At 37.3% G+C, this 25,782-nt stretch overlaps 1 protein-coding gene across 1 annotated transcript; it reads right to left on the bottom strand.

The window, feature by feature from the left end:
* Positions 1 to 2,882: 2,882 nt before the first annotated feature.
* Positions 2,883 to 21,407, bottom strand: LOC127624266 (tyrosine-protein kinase SRK2-like). The gene is made up of 8 exons (XM_052099010.1): positions 20,872 to 21,407; positions 18,758 to 18,879; positions 9,128 to 9,291; positions 8,791 to 8,959; positions 8,484 to 8,642; positions 7,788 to 7,969; positions 6,495 to 6,672; positions 2,883 to 4,664 (listed from the first exon to the last, which is right to left on the bottom strand). Exons 1-8 carry the CDS (start codon positions 21,252 to 21,254, stop codon positions 4,456 to 4,458), a joined length of 1,566 nt encoding a protein of 521 aa, XP_051954970.1. The 5' UTR covers positions 21,255 to 21,407; the 3' UTR covers positions 2,883 to 4,455.
* Between the last annotated feature and the right edge of the window lie 4,375 nt (positions 21,408 to 25,782).

Here is a 25,782-nt window from a genome sequence, read left to right on the forward strand (position 1 = left end):
ACCTTTTGGCCAGCACAAATTATGGTGGAAATTTAGCTAAATTGGAAAACAGGTTAGACACTAAACCAGTCCCAGCACATTCAATGGGGGAACAACATGCAGTGCTCAAGACTGTGCTGATGTTTAACAGCATGCAGAGTCCATTCAAACAAATGAAAAATTAGGGGTGACATACTGGAAGGACATCCTTTTTGTATTTTTAGGAGATGAGTGTGATGTGGAAGTGTTTTCTTGGCTGGCTGATGATGTATCTGCTGTCTGTGAGCAAAGTTTAATAGACTTGGACCTCATCAACAATGTCAATGAACTCTTGGCATGCGGACTGAGGGTGTGGAATATCACTGCAAGTCGTAGGGGACTCACTTTGGCATTTGTTCAGGTACTTTATTTTAAGTAATGTTTACTGTTGAACAACATCTGGCCCAGAATTCATTCTGCTGTAGTGCCACAGTCCATCAGTGCAACAGAGCCATGCGGTACACTCTCATATGGCATGAATATGAGATTTTCACTGAATAAAGCTCCGAACCTTTTAATCTTCCTGGGCTGTTTGACCATTTTTATCCAATATCAGTTCTGTTTTGTTTTTAATAAAAATGGTTTCTTCAACCTAAATGGTACAAAACTTTGTGGCTTTTCCTAGACTTGCAATCTGAATATATAAAAAATTTGACTTGATTCGATGAGTCTAAGTGGTGATAATAAAAGATTTTCTATGGTCAAAATTGACTGACCATAGAAAATGAACGTGAGAGATCCTGATGTAGATCTTTTTTTTAAATTGTCAAATACAATCAATAAATTGGCCACAATGCATAGCAGGATTATGATATTTTCTATTCCTAATCCTAACCCTCACATAAACTTCTGCACATAAATAGATTTAAAGCTAAAACTGGCTGATTTATGGACCTTCTTTTACTAGTGAGGACCACCTAAAATGTCCTCACTAATGGGTTTTTCAACAAGTTTCTCTATGTCAGTGAAGACATTTTCAAACATTTGGCACTCACAAATATAGTGAAACATGTACACACACACATACATCAAATTACAAAAATAAACTGAATCTGAATCCAGGTGTTGAAGATGCACCTTCCAGACAAAACACTGCATCTTTCTGTTATAGAAACTTTATTCAGTTATTTAATTTTAATAATTTTAAATACATTATTGGTGACAAAATGCTTATTCTTTGTGTTCTCTTTGTAACACCATGGTCAGGTTTGCTTGTAAATATAATGTGACATTATTGCCATCCACTGGCTATTATTGTTATGACATTATTTTCAAGTCATTGTTATTTTTTTTCCATTAGCTATTAGCAATTTGCCACGAAGACATGGCACATTCTCATATTTTCTTTTAGAACTGTAGGTTTTTACTGAAGTTAACATACATTTGCTTATTTGCATTTGCAAATTAATGGTGTAAATTAGACAAAAGAAGTGCATCATTTTATTATTATTGCTTCAGGGAAGAGGGTTATAATGTTATAATTTCTTTAAAAAAAAAGTTACACCCATACTCTTTCCGGTTAAAAATAACCATGAATAGCCAAGGTGTCAACCATTATTAAACAGCCTTCTACTACTACTAATAATAACAATAATAACTTGGTATCACTTTAATATTAGGTTCCACTAATTAACAACATACAACCCCAGTTCCCAAAAAGTTGAGATAGAATAAAAACAAAAAGGAGAGATTTGTAAATTATATCGAACTTTTGCTTCATTGAAAGCACTACAACTACACATTATAAGATGTTTTACCTTGCGAATTTCATAGTTTTTTTTTTAAATTTACAGTAATTTCAAGGCAATTTAAGACTAATAACAACTGGACTGAGATATTGAAAGTTACCCTATAGTGGGCGGCTGTGGCTCAGGTGGTAGTGTGCAGGGTTATCCACTAATCGCAGTGTTGGTGGTTTGATTCCCAGCCCACATGACTCCACATGCCGAAGTGTCCTTGGGCAAGACACTGAACCCCAAGTTGCTCCCAATGGCAGGCTAGCGCCTTGCAGCTCTGCCGTCATTGGTGTGTGAATGGGTGAATGAGACGCAGTGTAAAGTGCTTTGAATACCACAAGGTTAAAAAGGCACTATATAAGTGCAGACTATTTACCATTTAGTGACAGTCGCTATTCAATTTTGGGGGCAAAAACATAGTGTTTAGGCTGCAGTTAATTCCCACCTCATGCATCCACTAATTTTGGGAATGAATTGGCTGGCATTTACTTCATTATTGAGGGGAATGTGTGTGGATGGGTCCTGCGACAAAGTATATCAGTGTGTGGTGTGTGACTCGCTGGCCTGGGAGTCACAGCCAGGGCCATCTACGTCAGTCTCAGCTTCTCCAGCCTTTGGAGGATTCCCTGCTGGTGATTTCCCTCTGGAGCAGTCATGAGAGGAGACCCTTTGGCATGCCTTTGCTCAAGTGAAAGTGATTGATGGTCTCCAGCCATATGTTGCACTCACTTATCCATACTTTTCAATTATTAAAGATAGGTTGTATCAAGTGATGCAGGAAGCTCAGACAAAAGAAGATACGACCCAATTATTGATACCGAAGAGCCGTCAGGAAATACTGTTCCAGACAGCTCATCATAATCCAATGGCGGGTCACTTAGGGCAAGAAAAGACACTAAACCGTCTAGTGGCCCGTTTGTATTGGCCGGGCATTCACAGGTATGTTTGCTGGTGGTGTGCAGCATGCCGTGCATGTCAGTTTCTGAATCCACCAGCCACCTCAAGAGCACCATTGTGTCCTCTGCCATTAATCTAGGTCCCCTTCGAGAGAACTGGAATGGAACTTAAATCGATTCACACCCGTGTTTACACCCGTGTTTACCACCCACAAACAGATGGTTTGGTGGAACGATTTAATAAAACCCTGAAAAATATGATTCATAAGTTTGTGCATGAGGACACTAGGAATTAGGATAAGTAGCTCGAACCCCTATTATTTGCAGATTGAGAGGTTTCACAGGGTTTTCCCCATTCTAGCTACTGTATGGGCGTCGACCATGCGGCCTGCTCGATGCTTGGCCATTAAGTGGGCCATCTTCAGTCTCCATTACTACCTGCTGGGGTGGGCCTTCACACTCTGTTCAGATCACACCCCGCTTCAGTGACTCCACCGCATGATGGATACGAACGCAGCGGATCACCCATGGTATCTGGCGTTACAGCCTTTTAAGTTCGAGGTATCCACAGGCCAGGGGTGCAGTTGGCTGTTGCAGATTTCCTCTCCAGAAATGTTTGTGGTTTCCTATCCAGAAAGGTTTTCTAAACTTAACAAACTTAAAACAAACTCAACTGTCCCAACTTTTTTGGAGAGTGTTGCAATCATCTGATTTGAAATGACTGTACATTTTCAAAAAACAATGAAATTCAACAGGTAAAAAATCATATAATGTGTAGTTGTAGTGCTTTCAATTATACAGCAGAGTGAATATAATTTACAAATCACTCATTTACTTTTTATTAGCATTTTTCATACTGTAATAACTTTTTTGTATAATATGCAAATACATCACACATTTAGGCTTTAAATTACAAAAATATATTAAATATATATTTATCCTTCAACTATGTTGGAGTAATACCATTTGCATCTTGATTAGCTTACAAAGTACTGATTATTTATGTATTATACATGACACTTACAGTACTTATGTTTGTCAAATGAATTTTGGTCAGTAGACTTTGATATATTTCTGAAATAAACATCCTCTTATTTACACAATCAGTAAATTAATCTCTAAGAAAAGCTCTATTCAGATCTAAAATTAATTTTAAGATAATTAACAACTTTGACTATGCAGCTAATAATCACATTCTTTACTCTGGCTCAAAGTAGAGTCTTAATGTGTGCTCACTATTGCACTGTTTGTTCCTATCTTGTGAAATCGAGCAGGATGGTCTAACATCTTGTGTGACTCATTCACTATTTAAACTGGTCAGACAGGCTGCAATGGCACCTGTTTCCATACCTGTCTGTCGCTCATGCTCAGTTTATTTATTCCTTAATAGCAGCTGCACTTAAATGTCCAGTGCATATATTTTCAACATAAAACTGTGAAAATCCTGTCACAGTCCACAGTTTCACAGAGCCAGCATGAGCTGTACATGCGCAATGTCACTATAAACCCATATGTTGTTGCTGACATAAATACATGCAGAAAAGCCTTCACAGACTGAATGGAAGAATGAGTTTGTATGACGTCATAAAACAAGGTATTAGTCAGAGGTTTCAGAATATAAATTTGATTTAGCTAATATAGTTTGTATCGAGAAAACACTCAATGATAATTGTGTTTCTTTCTCTTGGGAAAAATGTGAAGCTGGCTCATTTCATCCTAAAAAAGCATCTCAGGTTTGCTTGCCAAGACAGTCTGCTTAGCTCATCTGCAGTTGAGTTCATAAGCAGTAGTAGTCTTTTCTTAGTTTAGTAGAGGTTTGCATCATCGTTAGAGGTGACATCGGCCTCAAAGAAGTCCTCCAGTTTCCACTGCAGAGATTCAAAGGTGGGTCTGTCTGCAGGCACCTCCTTCCAGCAATCACACATGATCTCATACAGAAATTTCGGGCAGGTAAGGGGGCATGGCATCCTGTAGCCGGTGGGCAATATTTGTACCACTTGAAAGTTTGTCATAGCTGGTGAAATAATAATGAAAATCAGTATCAAAACTCTTTAATGCTGTGACAAGTTTGAAAATCTAAAAATTAACAGTGCTTATGATAGTGGGGGGAAAATATACGTGGCAGAACTTCCTTGTGTGTATATATGCAGCTCCAAATATGCAGTGGATTACAATGTTAAAATATTACAGTACTGTATAGCAATAGGGCAGACTGTTGTGTGGAGAAGGAATAGAAGAGAGTGCCGGCAGTTAATGCAAGCTGTTGGTACGCAATTTACTTGTGTGTTTGTTTTTCCCCAATTTGGAATGCCCAATTCTCAATGCGCTCCAAGTCCTTGTAGTGGCGTAGTGACTCGCCTCAATCCGGGTGGTAGAGGATGAATCTCAATTGCCTCTGCGTCTAAGACCATCAATCCGCGTATCTTATCATGTGGCTTGTTGAGCCCACGCTATTCTTTGCGGAATCCACGCACAACTCACCACGCACCCCACCGAGAGCGAGAACCATACATTATAGCGACCACAAGGAGGTTACCCCATGTGACTCTACCCTCCCAAGCAACCAGGCCAATTTGGTTGCTTAGGAGACCTGGCTGGAGTCACTAAGCATGCACTGGATTCAAACTCGCAACTCCAGGGGTAGTAGTCAGCATCTTTACTCGCTGAGATACCCAGGCCCCATGATTGTTTTTTACAGTTGTCACATATTTCGGACAATCGGTCAAGGTCGTAAAGCTTGGACTCTTTTATATCTGTGTTATATTTAGTAACTCTGTTCTGTATTTCTTCTGTTCTGTGTACCTGTGTAATGATCTGGATGACCACTAGAGGTCGTCATCCCTGTTTTCTTTTCCTTGTTCCTATTTGTATTCACTTATAGGGTTTGTAGTCCGTTGTAGTTCTGTTTTGTCATTGGTCTGTTTGATTATCTGTTCCTTGTGTTTCTTGTTTGCCTGTTATCCTGTTTTGTATTTAATTGACCTGTTTTCAGTTCTGTTGGTCAGTTGTTAATGAATGTTCTGTGTACATAGATTTGTATGCATCATATAGTGTAACTGTTTGCTTCTATCTGTTCCCATTTGTTCCTGGATTTTCCCATTATGTATTTGGATTATCTCTTGTGTTCGGATTTTGCCTGTATGCTGAATTTAACCATTTGGATTGACCTTTTGTGTTTTGCACCTGGATTACGTGTGAGTTTTGCACTGTTTATGTTTGTTCACCCTCGTCTGCACTTCGTTACAGAACAATCAACCAAAAGAACTGAAAAAAAGGAGACATAAATACAAAACAGGATAACACGCAAACAAGAAACACCTGGAACAGATAATTAAACAGACCAATGACAAAAGAGAACTACACCAGACTACAAACCCCATAACAGAATTCAAAAAGGAAATGGGAAATGGAACAGAAAACAGGGATGATGACTTCATGACGAAATGTAACATTTAGGGATTGACCCCATTTACTTCCATTGTAAGTGCCTCAATATAACCCAGATTTTTACTATTTTTAAAGACAAAGAGGGCCATGTCAAACTTGTGGTAATCAGTATTATGCCACAAATGCAGTCGATTGAGTTTAACTTGTATTGAACCTGGAATTTTCCTTTAAATGGAGGTCATAATCGTGAGGAATAAATTTTTCTTATGAGATAAAAAAAAAAGAGTTCCAAAAAGCTCATTGATTAAAGCTAAACAGCAAAAAAAAAAAAAAAAAAACTTTGTTTCTGACTACAGAAATGTAAACACAATTCAGACTTTTTCTAGACTATGGTATTCAAACTAAAACTCCACCCCAACATTCCCAATAAGGGCAGTGATACATCAGAATGACATACTTGGGTAAGGCATCTTTCCAAAAGTCACAATTTCATAGAGCAGGATGCCGAAAGACCAGATGTCAGATTTTATGGTAAATATGTTCCCATGGATGGCCTCAGGTGCGGTCCATTTTACTGGAAACTCAGTTCCTTCTTTGGCCTCATATACATTCTCACCACTATTGGCATTGTCCATCTGAAGAGCAAAAAAGAAAGTAAAGGGAATTTAATAGTTTTTTGTATTCTTTTATAAACATCTGTGCATAAAAGTCTAACGATTATTCGACTATTCTGCAATTATTGCAAAGATTAATCATTAGCTCTTAACTGATTATTCAGCTTATGGCCCAACTTAAAAGTTTTTATTAAACATGCTTACTAACAATAAAGAGGACAAAATCATCTTTTAAAAATATTTCTAAATGACATTCACTGAATTAATGAAATTCACTGCAAAAAATCAAGATTTTATCAAGTGTTTTTGTCTTGTTTTACATTTAAAATTGTCTAAAATCACATTTATTTGAGAAGCAACATATAAGATATTTAGACATGCTTTAAGAGAATATATCTTAAATATACAGTAAGTGTATTTTGTATCTAGGTGTTTTTTTCACTTGGTTATACTTCTGCGAGTGCAGTGAAGACAGAATATACTTACATTCCAGATATATTCTCTAAAAGCAAGTATAAATATCTTATGTGCTGCTTCTCAGGTGAATGCATCTTTTTTAAAGGATTTTTAGCTGTTTGGAAAGTTAAGAGTGCATCTGGACTGTGATCGGTGTATTTCTTCCTCTCCTCAGTCAGGTGCGAGCTGCAGTGCTGCTCTCACGCGTCATCATTACAAAAAATTTTGTTTCAGCCCTAGTGCGTAACCTATACCAGTAGTTAACTGGATTTAGGACACAGGTTTCATCATATGCGACCAAACACAGTACCAAAACTTTTTATTGTTCATAAGTAGACAAAAATGAACTGCATTGGCCAAACAAGATGCAAAATTAATATTGACAATTTTAACACAGGGTCAAGTGTTGTATTAATATTAGCTATATTACCAAATGACAGGTACATCAATAAAGTTACAGCAACCGCAGTAGAAACATCCAATAACGACTTCACAGTACAGACACTAAAGTTGTTGCCTGTGTGTACGGTACTTAACAGTTGATAAGCATATTGATTTCTATATTTTTATGATTGGCTGCATTTTATCATTTTGAGTTTAGCTTTTTTTCCCCTTTCTGATAGACCTGCGACCCACCAGTTTTGGTTAATCTTTTCATAAAACTAGAGGATATTTCTCACCAGTAATACTCGTGCTAGGCCAAAGTCGGCCACTTTACACACATTGTTATCTCCCACCAGAACATTTCGGGCTGCAAGATCTCTGTGGATGTAGTTCTGCAACTCGAGATATGCCATGCCAGCTGCCACTTGTGCTCCCATTTCTACCTGATCAGACATACACAGACGAGCACCTCTATCTTCTGTATAAAAGAGAGAGATTGTGGGACAGAGAGGAGAGAGACATATAGACAGGGAATAAATAATATTTTTGCACCATTGTGGCGTACAATTAACACACGCCAGACTTTAATCAACACTGAGTGTGCTGCTAACCATCCCTCCATTTCAGGTTAGGCTTGAATATGTGTGAACCAGTTTGGGGAAATGTCTCCATGACATTGGTTTTGAATCTTTGAAGGCACTTCTTCTGGTACAAAAATGAAGAACCTTTATTTTAGTTTGAATTCATACCCTGACACACTCTGGGGAACACTGTGTTTGCTGAAATGCAGTTTAGACAACCAATCAACTTTGTGCATCTACTGTAATTCACATGTGTATATCAGCTATTTTGCAATGGCTTCGCACGTGACATAATAATTTAGATCTCTGAACTCTGAAATCTGTAATAAATCCTTCAATTGTGTGCATACCATTGATACCTTTTGCATGTGTGTGTGTATGCTATATAAAGCTTTTGTGCATGTGTCTTACTCTGCAGGTATTCAAGAAGGCTTCCATTGCTCATGAGTTCTGTGATGATATAGATTGGTTCTTCCATAGTACAGACAGCATACAGCTGGATCAGTTTGGAGTGACGGAGTCTCTTCATGAGCTGAGCTTCTCGAAGGAAGTCATTCGCATCCATAGATTCTGTCACACACAGAAGTACAGCTTGTGAACAAAGCATGAGATCTCAGATGTGTATGTACAGTATGTTTGTGTCTAGGAGACATTTGGAGTTTGTCTTTCAGTTTGTACACATATTATCCATTTTGTCTATGTGAATTAGTGTTTGTACCTGATTTGAGTGTTTTGACAGCGACATGTGTTGTGCCATTCCATATGCCTTCAAACACCTCCCCAAACTGCCCTGCTCCCAACTTCTTAAGGAGTTTCACAGAGGTACGTGGAATCTCCCATTGATCCACTGTGTTATAAGATAAACCGTAGGTTTCTGGAGCTATTGTCTAATACAAACAAATAAAAAAAACAAATTTTTTTTGACAATTCAATAACTGTGTCCCTGATCCTTTGGTTCACTTTTCTTTACTCTCCTTCGCAAAACCCATCTATTCACAATAGCAACCTTTATTCTATGACAATTAGTATTAAATACAATCTTAAATGTTTCACACTTTTTTGCAAGGTTCTCCGAGACGGATACAGAGGCCATCATCATTTTTGGAGTAGTGCTCCACTAGTTCATTCAGTGTGTTAAAAGTCCAAATCCTTGACATGAAGTAGCCACCATTATCCAACATCCTGATTTTATAATGGTTCACCTTTCTGTTGTCCAGCACTGAAACACAGAAAGTAAACGGCAGCATTCAGTACAAGCAGTCACATTGAAAAATGGGCTTATACTATAGAAGAATTATAACACGGCCCTCTGGAATATTATATTCTGATTGGTCAGTGGCGCCATCTAGCGGTCTGATATCTCAGAGTAACAACTGCACATTCACATATCAGACCACTGATCTGGGTTTTGTGAATTGTGGTGCACAATATTTTCCTGCTTCTAAGATCACTGTGTGATCTCTACAAGTATGCTAATAAAACAATTTTAGCTCAAATCAATACTTCATGTGCATTAATGTATTTATTTGGCAAGTAGTCTTGTATTAAGTGGGATAATGAACAACAACAACAGCAGAACTCAAACACAAACCAGAGGTGGATTTAAGGTGTTCAATGATTTATTTCTTCTCATATAAATATGAAATTTCAATGCAAAATCGATATTTTGAAGTCATGCATTTATTTATTTGGTTAATAGCATGTAATAAGTGCGATAATGTACAGTCAGCCAATTGTTATTGCAAAATAAACTCCTCCAGGTTGATACAAGATCCCCATGTCTGGCTTTATTTTGCGATAACAATTGTCTAACTGTACATTATCCCTTACATACAATCACTATATTGTACAACTGGACTTTTAGTAAATACTATTACTGTATATCTAAACACAATAGGCTAGTGCTGAAGCGCATAGGCCAGTACTAGATCTCTAATAAGGAAATGTACTTTATATTAATTTGTGTAGCCAGATCTCTTCCAAAGAAGCACTTATGAGAGTTCTTGATGAGTTGTCATCTCATAAAATGTCTTATTTTCCCAACTATGTCCCAAACTAACAAAACCATAACTGCCAATAGACATAGAGGACCATTAAAGGAGGATGCATCATGTCAGATTCAGATTAGTCTACAAACATTTAGGGTGTTTTAATGGTTGATTCTTAACCAAACTCTAATTATCTCTAAATAGCACAAATGGTCATTTATTGTTAACCTTAAGCCTACCACTGATAGAGCTACACTACTGTAACCCTGACACAGTACGTTTGTAATTTATTTATTTAAACAGCTAACAGTAAATTAAATTCAACAAAGTCAATACTGCTCACTTTCTTTGAGCCTTGTAATAAATCACACAATAAAAGGTCTAATAAGAGAAAGTGAGAGAATATTATATTAATTTAAATAAAAGACTTAAATATCAGAATCATGAGGACACACAAAGCAGACAAATGGCCCACAACATAACATGTTGAATTCAGCCCTTACACTTTTATCTGACAACAAAGTGCATTCTCAAACGTGGCACAACAATTACATTATTTTATTTTATTTTATTTAAATTTTATCGTGATCTCGGCATAACAAAAAGTTGTTTTCTAGTGATCATTACATCATTTTTTTTCGTGATTTCGACATAACAAAAAGTTGTTTTCAATAAGGCTATCTGGAGGCAACAGCTAAACGCACTGTTGCATAATGGATGACCGAAGAGGTCATTGCTTTGATCAAGGACTCACTCAAGATTAAATAGCTGTATGTCTCTCAGTCATTGACAACTTCCAGATTAGTGTCAGACACCTTAGAAGTAGACTATCACGTCTACAAATTTGTCGTAGACAATAAAGTGACCCTGAACGTTTGGTCAATTTCATTGCCAGCCAACTTGAGGGACCGGGACGTCTGCATGACTGCGGTCAAGCCAGCCACGATTTAGATCCGAGTGCACGCATATTGCAGTTATGATGGTACTTTGCGGAAAGAACAGAAAGACGTGCTTCTTGACTCCTGTTGAGTGCAGAAGAAAGCGAGTCTTACTATATTGATAAAAACATCTTTATTAAGTGTTTGTGACGTGCTGGTGTTTATTAATATGTTTGATTTAGCCTATGTGAAAGGTGACTGGTTTAGAAGACTCTTGGATAGGGCAGGTGAATAATTTATAACATAACATTACATATTACACATAATACATTTGACTTTTCTGCCAAGGATCTCTCATTGTCCTTCATACCTTGTAATAGGATTAATTAATAAGGATTAAGGATAAATCATGATCACGAGAAAACAACCTTTGTTATGTCGAGATCAAGAGAAAACGAGATAGAAAAATAATAACACGAGGCCTCTTTGAGCTTCCGTAGTTCATTGTTAGTTCATAGTGCATTAATGTTACTAATACAACATTTAATTTTAAAAATGTATTAGTATATGTTGTAACTAACATTAAGTTAATTAGTTAATGTTAACTACAGTAATGTTGTTAATATTAACATATTGAACTTTTTTGTAAAGTGTTACCATAATTTTACTGTGTGGGGCATAAACATAACTGCAGCATATAACTTGCAAAAGTGTGGCAAAGGGTACACTTGATCTTGGTCTTACAGATATTTGGAGACTTTTGAACTCATCTGGTAGGGATTATAAATGTATTTTTAATCAGTCCATAACATTTATTCTAGAATATATTTTTTTATATATACGCAAGTCCCTCATTTCATCTGTTGTGGATTGCTCAATTGTAAACATTTTAGCCTCAGATCACGCCCTGTGTGTTTAGAGGTGTTGCCACATATGGAGAAAAAGAAATCATATAGTTGGTGCTTTAATGTATCTCTTTTGCAAAATCCTGATTTTAGGACTGCCGAGGCAGATTTAATAATAATCTCGCAAACAGCTAAGGCAGACATGGGCAATTTATGGCCTGCGGGCTGGATCAGGCCCTCCACATGTTTTAATGTGGCCCGCGGCTAATTTTTTGTAAAAGCGTTTATATTTTTCATAGGATTTTTCAGTTAACTTGCTTTGGGACCTAACGCGTCTCCATAAGCATTTAACATGCTCAGGGTTGCCAGAAGAGGAGACGCAACACCCCCAGTTTGAGATTTATACTTGCGCAAATTGAAAATATTCTGCCTAATGTTATACTTATTTGGTGCAATCTGGCAACCATGCACGCAAGTGCGCTTTTTCTATCTCTCGCTTTCACCTTTGAACAAACTTGGCGATCTGTAGTGCAATATTCTGCTCAAGGAAAAGTGTTATCACGGCTACTCTGTGAACATTCTTGAGGCTGCTTGTGATGTTTGGTGCTACTTAGCAGGTAAACCTTCTTAGTGATTAAATTAAATATAAAAATAGATCTCGGCATCATGGACATGCGAGCAAAAGCAACAGACCCCTGATGTAGAGAGTGTTCAATTGAATAATAAATTAACAGGGAAGTAGAGATGGTAAAATGAATTTATAAGCTCAGCTTTTATTCAGTTTTTTAATGCATGATAGAAAAGTATCTATCTTTGTAGAGCAATACAATACTTTTAGGCAATTGCAGAATAGTCCCATTAGTCACAGATACACTTCAATATATTGAGTACACAACTATTTCTGGGCTTAAAAGATACAAAAACCAAATCAATGCAGAAAATTGCATCTCAAAAGTAATACAATGTGGCCCCTTTCCCAAATTAGTTAAAAATATTAATAATTGCACACCATCACCTTTACCAATTTGTTTCAGGATTATACATGAGTAAATTTGAGTTATATTTTGACAAAATATTATAGTTTCATATGAAATAATATAAAGTTTGGATCTATTAGACCTAATTTTATTACAGTTGTAGTTAAAGTTTCAAGATGTGTTTCAGCTAGTATTTTTTTTTCATAAATACATAATTTATTATTATTATTACTGTTATTTAAGACCAGCACACTGACCTAACCATGGTAATGAGGAGCCTTTCCTTCTGTGTAATATGTGTATTAATATGTAATATTAGGTAACAAACGGGATAATAATGGGCTCATATAAGTAAATATGCTCTTACATTTTTAAAAGGCGGAGAGAAAACTTCCTGTAGATTTGACATCAACAACAAAAAATAATGTCACTTGATGCATGTCCTTGTACTGGAAAACCATGAACAAAACTATGCAACATAAAAGGAAATGTGACCCAGGATACATTAAATACAGGTTATGTTTAATCTATGGCAGGTCGACACTTGATGTCCAATGTAAAATCTGTCCTGTAGCAAAACCAGATGAGAACCACGGAGTTAAATGTACAGACAGGAGCAGTATATGTTCATTATTAATAATCATAGGACATTACTTTAAAGTTCACACAGCTGATGTTATTTTTCATTTAGTAGTTAATTGAATATGCTATGCTAACATGTAAACTAACATGCTTTAGTTATATGCTATTTTTTATCATGTTTATAATTCTGTTTATTATAATTCTTTTAGCTTTCTTATTTTTTCTAATCATACTTTTTTTTAACACATACTTCAGTTTCAGTTATAATAAAGTGTTTGCTCAAAAATAAATAAATAACCCTTCTGTTTTCACTGATAATAGTAATTGTGTAATACCGTATACTGTGAAACCATGATATTTTCTGAGACAGTTATCATATCGTGAAAATCTCATATCGTTGCAACAGACTATTATACATCCACAATGAACACACACACACACACACACACACACACACACACACACACACACACACACACACACACACACACACACACACACACACACACACACACACACACACAGATCAAAGGCTTATTTATAGAAGCTGCAGATGTGGAGATGCCCCTCCACAGTATCTCCACCTGACAAAAGGAAAATGTGTCAGGTGTGTCCCAGTAAAAAGGATGTGAAAGGCAACATGATATGCACAAACTGCAAAAAAAAAAAAAAAAAATAATAATAATTTACAAGGCTCACACATTTTACGTGAACGTCTGCCAGATGTGCGTGGATTCATGAAATAAAGACTATAATTTCTGATATCATATTTATGTATCATTCTCACTGTTCTGTACTGTTCTTGTTTTTGTTGGTGTTGGTTTTTTTTGTTATCATGGTTGTTTTTTATTTTTTATAAATAATTAATTTGTTGTTACTCTTTATTGCTATTCAGTTTCTGAATGCTCAGAATTTTGAAGCCTGCAAAAATGCAAAGTTTGCCATTGCAAAATGTTGTTCTAGTATGTTCACCGCTAACACCTGTTCATTTATTTTTTGCAATACATTTTTTTTAATGATTAATATATTAAACAAATAAAAGCAAAAACATTTACAAACAGAATCAATACTTGCCCCCCTCTATTATCAATTCTTTCCCATTCATTTCTAATGTGGTGACAAATTTGACCCCAAACACCATGAAAGGTACTTTTTTTACACCACCACACCAACATCCCAGTCCATCCCAGTTTTTGTGTGTGCATAGATAGTCAGCAAAGTCACAAAATCTCATGCCACTGAGATGAAGGAAACCATGTTTATTAAAGAAGCAAAGTTCAAAGGGGGTCATTTTTTACACCAATATCACACGAGGGTTAAATGTGCAATTATTTAAAGCTGAAGTGCGTAATTTCTGCACTATGAACGGAATTGGAAAAATAAATATTGTTTTTAAAAAGCCTTCCGAATACGCCCCTCTGTCTTCCGTTGATCAAACAAACAGATAATCCCACCCACAATTTATGCCATTGGTTGAATCAATGTTGTTGTGTCAGGATGGGTGGGTTGCTAAAACAGACTTTTATTTGCAGTTTTTGAGAAAATTAACCCATGAAGGGCTTACTTAAAGAGGTCTCTGCATAATAAACCAAGACAGAAGAAATTATTTTACATTTTTTATTTAAAAAAGTTACACACTTCAGCTTTAAAAATGCTTTTCTGACTATAGTTGGATGTACTCACTCAAATCTTTATGTTTTTCATATCTACTCAACACAGGGTTTTTTTTTTTTTAAACCTTTGACAAAAGATGATCACTATAGTATTACCAAAGACATGGTGATTCATGCAAACCTGTGGGACATAACAGATCATGTATCGATAACCAACCAGTTCTCAAAGTTTTTGAGCAACCCAAAACTGTCCTGCACTTGTCTTTCATGGTGTTTGAAAAGATACCATTCTGCTAAGTCACTACTTGTGATGTAAATCAAACTATGCCTGACTCTTTCCTAACTTCCTAACTACTTCTGATTTGACACCACACTATCGTTCAGGTAGAACTATTCTTTCTACCACTAAAGATAGCTTCATTAATAATTTTCCAGAATTGTTTCACATACTCAGTAAGTCAAAAAGTCTAGAAGAACTAGATGTAATAACAAAGTATATATACAGTCTCCTCTAGCACTCTTGATAGTAGCTATCGCCCCCCTTCGATTAAAGAAATGAAAGAAAAAAGCCTTGCACCGTGGTACAATAATCACACTCATGCTCTCAAGAGAGCAGCTCGGAAAATGGAGTGCAAGTGGAAGAATATGAAATTAGAGGTATTTCACTGTGCATGGAAGGATAGTGTCTGTAGCTTCAGACAGGCACTAAAAGCTGCCAGGTCAGCACATTTTAGCAAACTCATAGAAAATAACCACAGCAATCCTAGGTGTTTATTCAGTACTGTGGCTAAATTGGTCAAGAATAAAGCATCGACTGAACCAGATATTCCGTCAAAGCACAATAATTATGACTTGGTGAATTTCTTTACTGATAAAATTTAAATAATCAGAAATAAAATTGGAACTATGCAATCAACTGTCACAGCACCTCAGAAAACAGTGTCTCATAATTTTGCCCATGAGCAACTTCGATCCTTCGCTATCATAGTTCATGAAGAGCTAACAAAACTTATCAAAACATCAAAAGTCACAATATGTATGTCAGAACCAATACCAAGTAAGCTCTTAAAAGAGGTATTCTCAGTAATCTCAGAACCTCTTCTTAATAGTATTAACTCCTTTCTATCCTTAGGACATGTCCCAAGAAACTTTAAAATGGCAGTTATCAAACTGCTTCTTAAGAAGCCACAGCTTGATCCAAGAGAATTGGCTAATTACAGACTGATTTCAAATCTACCATTTATGTTGAAAATACTAGAAAAGGTAGTGTCCTCCCAATTATGTTCATTTCTACAGAGAAATGGAATATATGAAGAATTTCAGTCAGGATTTAGGCCCCATCACAGTACAGAGACTGCACTTACAAATGACTAGCTCTTGTGCTGCCTTGACACGATAGATCACAACATTCTCGTGAATAGGCTGGAGAATTATTTTGGCATTAGTGGACTTAAATTAGCATGGTTTAGGTCCTTTTAGCAGACCGGTACCACTTTGTATGTGTAAACGAGGAATTGTCAAATCAAACAAAAATTGAGTATGCAGTACCACAGGGATCAGTTTTAGGACCTCTGCTTTTCTCCTTATAAATGCTTCCCTGGGAGATATTATCAGGAATCATGGAATAAGTTTCTACTGTTATGCTGACGATACCCAACTTTATATTTCTTCTAAATCCATAGAAAATTCACAATTGTCCAAATTACCAGAGTGTATCAATGAAATCAAAGATTGGATGGCCAGAAATTTCCTTCTACTCAATTCCAACAAAACAGAGGTATTGATTTTATTGAAACCTCTAAAAATAAGCACCTAAAATATAATTTGACACTCGATGGATATACTTTTAAGTCGTCTTTAACAGCGAAGAACTTTGCCGTCCTTTGAAAAAATCTAATTTCCAATGTTTGTAGAACAGCATTCTTTCACCTGAGAAATATTGCTAAATTATGACACATGCTGTCTGATGCTGATGCCCAAAAACTAATTCATTTGTTAATGACCTCAAGACTAGATTATTGTAATGCATTACTAGGAGGATGTCCAGCAAGTTCAGTAAATAAACTTCAATTGGTTCAAAATGCAGCTGCCAGAGTATTGACTTGGACCAAGAAATATTATCATATTAGCCCCATTTTATCATCATCACCTTGGCTACCTGTTACATTTCATATTCATTTCAAAATTCTGCTAACTATATACAAAGCTTTGGATGGTCTAGCTCCACAGTACTTAAGTGACCTTCTGACACGCTATATTCTGTCACGTTCATTAAGATCACAACATTCTGGCTTGTTAATAATCAAAAAAATCAGCAAAATCCTCAAAAAGAAGTAGATCCTTTTCATACTTGGCTCCTAAACTATGTAATAGTTTCCCTAACCCTGTTCGGGACACAGACACACTCACTTAGTTTAAATCTAAAGACTCATCAATTTAGCCTGGCATACATCTAATTTATCCTTCAACTCACAATTAGGCTACTTTAGTTAGGTCTGCCGGAACCAGAAACGTCCATCAGGAATTCTGCATAAAATTTGAATGGCATCTTCACTAATATTATTAAATTTATTTCCATTTCTCAACCTTTGGATTCATATCCCGAGGTTACCAGAGCCAGCCAGATCCAGCAACGTTCCTGCTTTGTGTCAGACTCCAATGCTACATGTCACTGAGAGATGATGACAAACTACAGCCTGTGCCAGCCAGACATCATTCAGTCATTTGACTTTAGAGGATGAACTGATGCCAACTCCAACTGTAAGACACAGGATACTAAATATGCCACTGCCTGAACCTTGGAGCTAGGATGGACCCCACTGAACCTCACCGAAAGTACCTGCAGGTTGAACTGTGATACACCTCAATTAATATCTGCCTGCATCAACTTTGTTTATTGATGGACTATACTCTTGAAATGGAATACATAGACTATCAATTAATTGCCAACAAAAGCCTTCATCAGCCAACTAATAAAGGACAATGCATCTATGTGAACTTCTGCAGTTAATTCAGGATGGACTTCAAAAAAAGTAGTCATTAATCTTAAAGTTAAAAAAAAAAGTTTCTTTTTTTTATTTTTTAAAAACACTGGACCTTAACGCTTACTTAATTTACAAATTTAAAACCTTTCTACTTGCACTGCACACAAATAACTAATATTGGCATTATATTAATTCTGTTTAGCCAGAGGGGAACTAGCCCCCACAGTGAGTCCCAAGGTTATTTTTCTCCATTAACCAACATCTTATGGAGTTTTGTGTTCCTTGCCACAGTCGACTTAAGCTTGCTCACAAGGGTTCTAAATACAATTCATATTTAATTATTTAATTTCCATACACAATTTATAATAATTTTTAATCCAACTACACAATGATCACTGTAATACTTTATATATATTTATATATTACAGTTTTTTTTTGTGTTTTGTTTTAATGCATGATTTCCTGTAAAGATTTGAAACAATGTGTGTTGTGAAATAAAAATGTCTTGACTTAAAATAATCAAATTTAATATTTGGCCGCTGCAAACTGGAGCAGGTAAATTATTTGATTTGAGAATGAATAACAAGATATATTTCAATCTCTTCATCATACAAGGTGATCATATGGCTTCAGAAGACTTGGAATATGACTTGGAATATAGGCCATGATTCTTTAAATTTCATTTAAGTTTTTTGTGGTGGTTTTGTTTGTTTGTTTGCTTGTTTGTTTGGTTTGTTGTTTTGGAGCTTGAGAGTCATTAAGGTGACAGAATTTTCTTTTCTTTTTTTTGGTGACCTGTTTCTTGAAGGTTAAGGTACCTGAAAGTGAGAGCTCCCCTGTCTGGCTTTCACAGTTTCTAATGAGAAATGCTCCACTCTGGTTCTCATCAGACAGCAGCATCTTCTCAGCATCCAAACGCTTAGTTTCTGGAAAATACCATCTGCAGTGGAAGAGCAACAAAAATGATGATGCACTAACACATAATTTTAATAATTCTTGATCTAGAAATCAGTCAACATTTGAGATCACACATTGAATGTCACTCTTTCTTTCGCAGATTCTTTACAAAGTGTGTTTAGGATGGGAAGGAAAGCAAAATAATTAGGCTTCTCAACTTTTAAAAGGGAAGAGAAAATAATTCCCATATCTTTGTTATGATATCAAAGGCAGTGTGTCCAATCAAACTCTATGGTGTTGTGGCTTAAATTCACCTGTCACATGGTAATATGGCTAATACCAATACAAAAATAATAAAAGAAAATAAAAGCACAGCTTTTGTTCCATGTGCTGGCCTAGTAAATCCCATTTCTGCTGCTGTTTATGTATTTACACAGTTTATACATTTTCCAATTCAGCCTAAGTCATGTTAATAATTTAGCATAATATTATTATTAAATAACAATGTTATTGAAATGTATGATTTTAAGGGATTTTATTACATTTGTGTGCTTAACATTATTTTCTGACATAAAGCAAAATATGTCTTCCACTGACCATGATGTCAAACATTAGTAGCACAATAAATTGCGTAAGGCCTTAAAAGCATGAACCAGTAAAATGGAAACATGAAAATCCACACTCAGACACGTAAGGAAGTGACTGAGCTGGAAAAACTGGAAAGTTTTAACAAAGTCCATCTGCCAGAAACTATTCAGAGCACCAAAATGACATACAAAACAAGCACCTCTCAAGTGTGTGATGACACACAAAAAAAATTTAGCTAGTCTTTTTTTTTTAGAATGTATTTTTATAATCATCATTAATTAGCAGTGTGCTGGTTGTAAGCACTATTAATCTGATTTTATTGACATCCATAGTGCCCAATCATTAACAGACTCTGAATTCTTCCAGGTCAGCCACTGAACATTAACCAGTTTCCCTTAAAGAAACAACAGACAAATCTGTCCTCCAGCCATCCCCATGCTATCCCTCTCATTACAACATCTCTTTTAACCTTGCCCACTAACCTTGTCTATGCATAAAGACATTCCAGACCAACTTTGTCAACAATATCTAAAACATAAACTCATTCAGCCCCGCAGCCAATGATTTTGTTTAATAATGTAATTCTCTCATATTTTTGAAAAAATTCAGTATAGATTCTGATGAACAAATTTTAGAGCCACTGCGGACCTGCTTATCATCTGTTTGGAAATCAGGTATCAGGTATACATATAGAGTTCATTCAGGAACTGTAAAGACAACTCTTCAATCTTAGAGAAACTCAAAATCCGATACGTTTTTATCAAGAATAAAATCAATAGGGTACAATGGGTAACGTGTCTTTTGTGTTTTGTGTCTTTATGTTTTAATTTTACATTAAATATTTATTTAAATGTTCAGCCGGTCCCCGGCTCCTCCTTTTCCATTTTTTCAAATTTCTGTCTGCAGAACTGCCGCTCAATGGATGTTTTTTTGTTTTTGGCACTATTCAGAGTAAATTCTAGAGACAGTTGTGTGTGAATTCCAGGAGATCAACAGTTACAGAAATTCTCAAACAAGCCAGTCTGGCACCGACAATCATGCCACGGTCCAAATCACTAAGATCAATTTTTTTTCCCCATTCTGGTGGTTGATGTGAACATTAACTATAGCTCCTGACCCATATCTGAATGATTTTATGCACTGCTCTGCTGCCACACGATTGGCTGATTAGATAATCTCATGGATGATTGTTGGTCTATAGAGAGAGAGAGAGAGAGAGAGAGAGAGAGAGAGAGAGAGAGAGAGAGTTTGTACACACAAAGAGCAATTTCTTGATAATTAAATAACTTAATAATTAACTTCAGACTTAAAAACTTAAATAGAATAAATAATAATAAAATGTAGCCTATTGACTATAGACATTCACATGACTTTTAATATTTTATTAATTTCCATGACTAGGCCTGGAAATCCAAGGAAACCCGGCTTGTGTGCCACAGAAACTCACGGTTCAGCATCGAGGCTTTCGACGGGCGCAACATAATTCGCAGGAATGTATCCCTGCTTGTTCGATGAAATCCCGGTGATTCCTCTCGCGTACCACCAATCTTCGCCTTTATTGAGTGGCTCGAGTGTATCCCCTGCGTGAACACTCAAATCTTCCTTCGTGCGCGCCGCGTAGTCAAACAGAGCAATGTAAACGGAGAACGGTTTCTCCCCAGGTATCGGCTGCAAGACCCTGGTGGTGGCTGGAGGCTCCGTGCGGGAATTTTTATTAATCACTACAATCTCCTCTTTCTTGGTGGTAGGTGGTGTGTCAGTCTCCGACTCTCTGAAACACGAGAAAGTATTTTGACAGAACAGTAGAAACCTCTCTCTGAGGTCTTCCATCGTGAAGTTATTCAAGTGTAGATAAATTCAGCTGAAACAATGAATCGCACTTCACTCATCCATACAATCCACATAAAGACGTTTCGTTGAATTGACAGAGCGTTGTGTCCATTGTGTGAGCTTGGGGGAACCCTTGGACCGGTGTATGAGACAGCACAGTCCTGCCTACAGTGGAGCTTAGGTTTACTTTTTGCAGTCAAATATAATTTCTCATTTCCTGGTCACATTAATCCTCAACACCTGTCAAGACGTTCCACCGTGCGCTCTAAAGAACTCAGTGTTATGAATTATAAAGCTCACTCACAGATAGCAAATAACATGAAAGCGGGACTTATTGCAATGACAATATATCAAAAGTGAATCAGAAAGGCTCTTTTAAAATTTGTAATTTGAGATGACTGTGATTTGCATTGTGGTAGGCTATAAGTCCACTTGACATTGCGTATTAACGCATATGGGAGTGCCTTCATACACAACCTATTTGAAACCTCTCTAGAATAATGCTAATATTTGAATATTGGTTGTGGTCTTTGAGCCCCAACAGTTTTGGTGTGAAACTGACCGCTATAAAAACAGGTGCACAGACACCTTTTCCTCAGAGTTTCTTCCTTCAAGACAGCGATCATCTCTTGTCTCGAAACCCTACTTTCACCGTAGACACACACGAGCCAGGAGACGGAATGTTCACGGCAGCAAGAAGACACTCCGCCGAACATCTCTCGAATGGTCTGTCTTTACAAGACATATGTTTTGCAGCAGGATGGTCCTCTCAAAACACATTTGCAAGGTTTTACAACCTAGACGTAACGTCTCTTTCTTCACAAGTCCTCTCAGATTAGAGCACTTGCTATTCATTGGCTATATATATATATATATATACTTATGCCCTTCCCTTTAAGTGCAGGCTCCCCATCATTTACACAACTGCCTGCATTCAGGCCATTATAATTAACATAAAGTCACAAGCACTTTTATTATAAATAAACTCCCTTCCCGCCTGGGTTCATAAGGATTTAATTGTACTATATGACTATAGTTCATATATTCGTTATGAGCGCTCTCCTCCTGGCCATCACGAGGATCACTCACTGCGGCATTCTCATGTCGGTCCCATAACACTGCGCCGCCATGTTTCCTCTCTGGGAAGTTATGTCGTGTAGTGCGGCGTGATGGGATTCTGTTCCCCATATGCATTAATACGCAATGTCAAGTGGACTTGAGTCGTATGGGAACTTCTCGGTTACGTACTGTACGTAAACCTCGGTTCCATGAGATGAAGGGAACGAGACATTGCGAACTCTAGCCACACTACAAGACTCAGAGTTCTTGAGGCACGAGTGATGCACTCCGTGTTCTCAGTCAGAAATTCTGAGGAAATGGTGTCTGTGCAACTGTTTTTATAGCGGTCAGTTTCACATCAAAACAGGCGGGACTCAAACACCATAGCCAATATTAAAATATTGCCATTATTATAGAGAGGTTTCAAATAGGTTGTGTATGAAGGCACTCCCAGGGGCGATTCTAGGATTTTCATTTTAGGGGGGCTCAGCCCCCAATGAGGGTATGATTAAAAAAATATTGTTTGACTTTTAGGGTAGGGTTGTATACTACTAACCTTATTGCAATCCACTATTCCATTGTATTCCCTGTATTTCATATATGGGAGAGGAGTACTGACTGAGCCACATACAACACTGTAAAAAAATTAAAAATTTAGATGTGACCAGTCACTAGAAAATTTTGAGTTGGGAATGTAGATTTTTTTTTACAATGAAGACTTCCTGATTCATTATTCACTGTACAAACACACGCACACACGTTTCCAGTACAAACACAACATTTTAATGTTTGCATTTCTATGCTCACATACAAACCTTAGATACTGAATTTTTCTGACAAAAATAAAATAAAATTTTAACCAGAAAATAACATAAAAGTCATAAACTTTGACTATCCATTTCAGCAATATAAACAACACAGGTATGAGGCTGGACAATGGATTAAGAGGGGGCTGTGGTTAACTATCAGAAGGAATGAAAAACAAGCGAAAATGAAGCAGCCTGTGAGAAGCAGGGACAAAGTTTTTGCAGCCCAGTTACTGGTCTTTCATTGGGAGCATCAACCTGTGTCTTCTCTCCTTAAGAGTAGCAAACCTGTTGATTATTTTATCATGGTCCAATTGCTCAACGACATCTTTCTCGATGGCCATAACTGCCAGTTGATGGAGCCTGCTCTGACCCATTGTTCTCCTTAGCCAGTTCGCGGAGACGACGAAGAGCACTGAAAGACCTCTCGCACGAACAGCTGCTAACAGGTACAGTGAGGGCAACCTGGATGACAGATTTCAGTGACGGAAACATTTCAGAATCCAGCAGGTTATAAAGTGAAACCATGTCCTGTGGAGCTGCACCAGCTTGCTTTTTACGTGTCAAAAAGTGCCTTGCTACCATGACTTCCTCTGTCTTCAAATCAATGTTGTAGTGGTGTGCTAGTTCTTCTAAATGTGGCTCAGACAGGACGTTTTCAGACACTGGACTACATGCTTGAATACCTTGAAGCAATGTGGCATTTACAGCAGAAAAACGGTTCTCCAGTTCAGTTATCATTCTATCCAGACATGGATATAGTAACTTTGTTTTGACTTGTTCGGCATCTGTGCTGATTCTCCTATGTGCACCGTAAGTTGTTTCAACAACAAAATCCTCCATCCTTTTTTTTCTTCTGTCTCTGGCCAGAAAGTTGCTCCTCAACTACAATGTGATTATCTTCACACACTGCCTTTGCTCTAGCATATATTTCTGCAGCAGTGGGATCACTGCGTTTCTGCTTTAAGGAGTCACACACAGCATCTTTGTATGCAACTGCTTGGGGAAGGTCAGTGGTCTCTTTTTGGAGATATTTGTGCAAGCCTGCCACTACAGATAGGAGATCCTTGAAAAGAATCAACAAATACACAAATGAGAATTTGCAGATTTTTGTTTTCAACCCCACTGCAGTAGCTGTATTGATGGCAGAGAGGCAATCAATGATGGCAGGCAAATTTTCAAGCACAGCATTCACTGAGTGAAGCTGGCACGCCCACCGTGTGTTGGACAGCTGCACCAGTTCACATGGTTGCAATCCCAATTTTGTTTGTGCTTCTTTAAACTTGTGGTGGCTGACCAGGGAAACACTGAAAAATGAATACAGACTTTCCAGCAGACTAAAGAACTTGGCGGCCTCAGTAATCCCTCTGCAGGTGTGGCACAAGACGAGATTCAACTCATGGGCATAACAGTGAACATATATAGCCTCAGGGTGCCTCTCCCTGAAAAGAGACTGAACACCTCCAGCTGCTCCACTCATAACTGCTGCTCCATCGTATGTCTGAGCAACACACTTCAATTGAGCAATTCTTTCTTCTTGTAATTTTCTCTCTAATGCTTCTGTTATTGACTTTGCGTCGAAACTTCTCAGCTCTGTCAGGGACAGGAATCTCTCTTTAACTGTTCCCTCAGTGACATACCTCACACAAATTGCTAGCTGTTCAGTGTGTCCATCTCTGGCCTCGTCTGCCATAATGGCAAACATTTTTGACTCATGCATTTCTTTGATCAAAGTTGCTGTCACCTCTTTTGAGCAGCACTCTATCATTTCATTCTGACTGACAGGGGAGAGGTAGGTGCTGTTTGATGGAGGTGTGTAATGCTGCAAGAAAGGATCAAACTTCTGCAAAAGCCCCATGCATTCCAAGAAGTTGCCCTTATTATGACTTTCTGCTGTTTCATCGTGACCCCTTAATGGTAGCCCTTGCTTCCCCAACATGCAGGTCACAGCCGCAACACGTCGCATATACTCCCTTCTTTGTCTAATTTCATCAGCATTTGCTGCTTCAATCTGCTGTATAACATTTCCCTGTAATGCACTAGCCTTGTAACTTTTCCAGGAGACAATACAATCCTTGTGTGACATGAGTCCCCTCATGTTTGTGAAATGCGTTGAGTGCCTTTTTCCAGTTTTTGTATCCACTACTCACAAATACATCATGCTTCAAGTTTTTACCAAAGACACGGCAAGCAAAGCAGTAGGCAGAATCTGTCTTCTGTGAGTACTCAAGCCAAGCAAAAGTTTGAAACCAGTTTGGCTGGAATGATCTTTTTTGTAAGCCAAAGTTCTCCTGGGGATAAGTGTGTAATGTTGCCTGTTTTGGACCTGTGTCCTTTTCGCCTAAGTCAAACTGATCTAAAGGTGCAGCTGCTGTGTGTGCTTCATCTGACATTTCTTTCTCTGTATGTCTGTCCTCTCTCTCCTGACTCATGTCTTCCTCTTCTTCATGCTCTCTCTGTCCCTGTACTGTGACAATCACGTACAAATACGAGTTTTGTAACTAAAGAAATCTTTGGTAACTATAGAAATCTTAACTTCATTTGTATTTATTAACTGACCAGACACGTTATCCAAACCAACTCTGTAATAAGGGCTGAAGGAAGGTGGTGAACGCAGCGATTGGTATTGGATGTATGAGAAACCGAACCGTCCTGTATTGCTT

Source organism: Xyrauchen texanus, chromosome 30 (genome assembly GCF_025860055.1).
Source record: "Xyrauchen texanus isolate HMW12.3.18 chromosome 30, RBS_HiC_50CHRs, whole genome shotgun sequence".
In the NCBI taxonomy this organism is placed as follows: Eukaryota; Metazoa; Chordata; class Actinopteri; order Cypriniformes; family Catostomidae; genus Xyrauchen; species Xyrauchen texanus.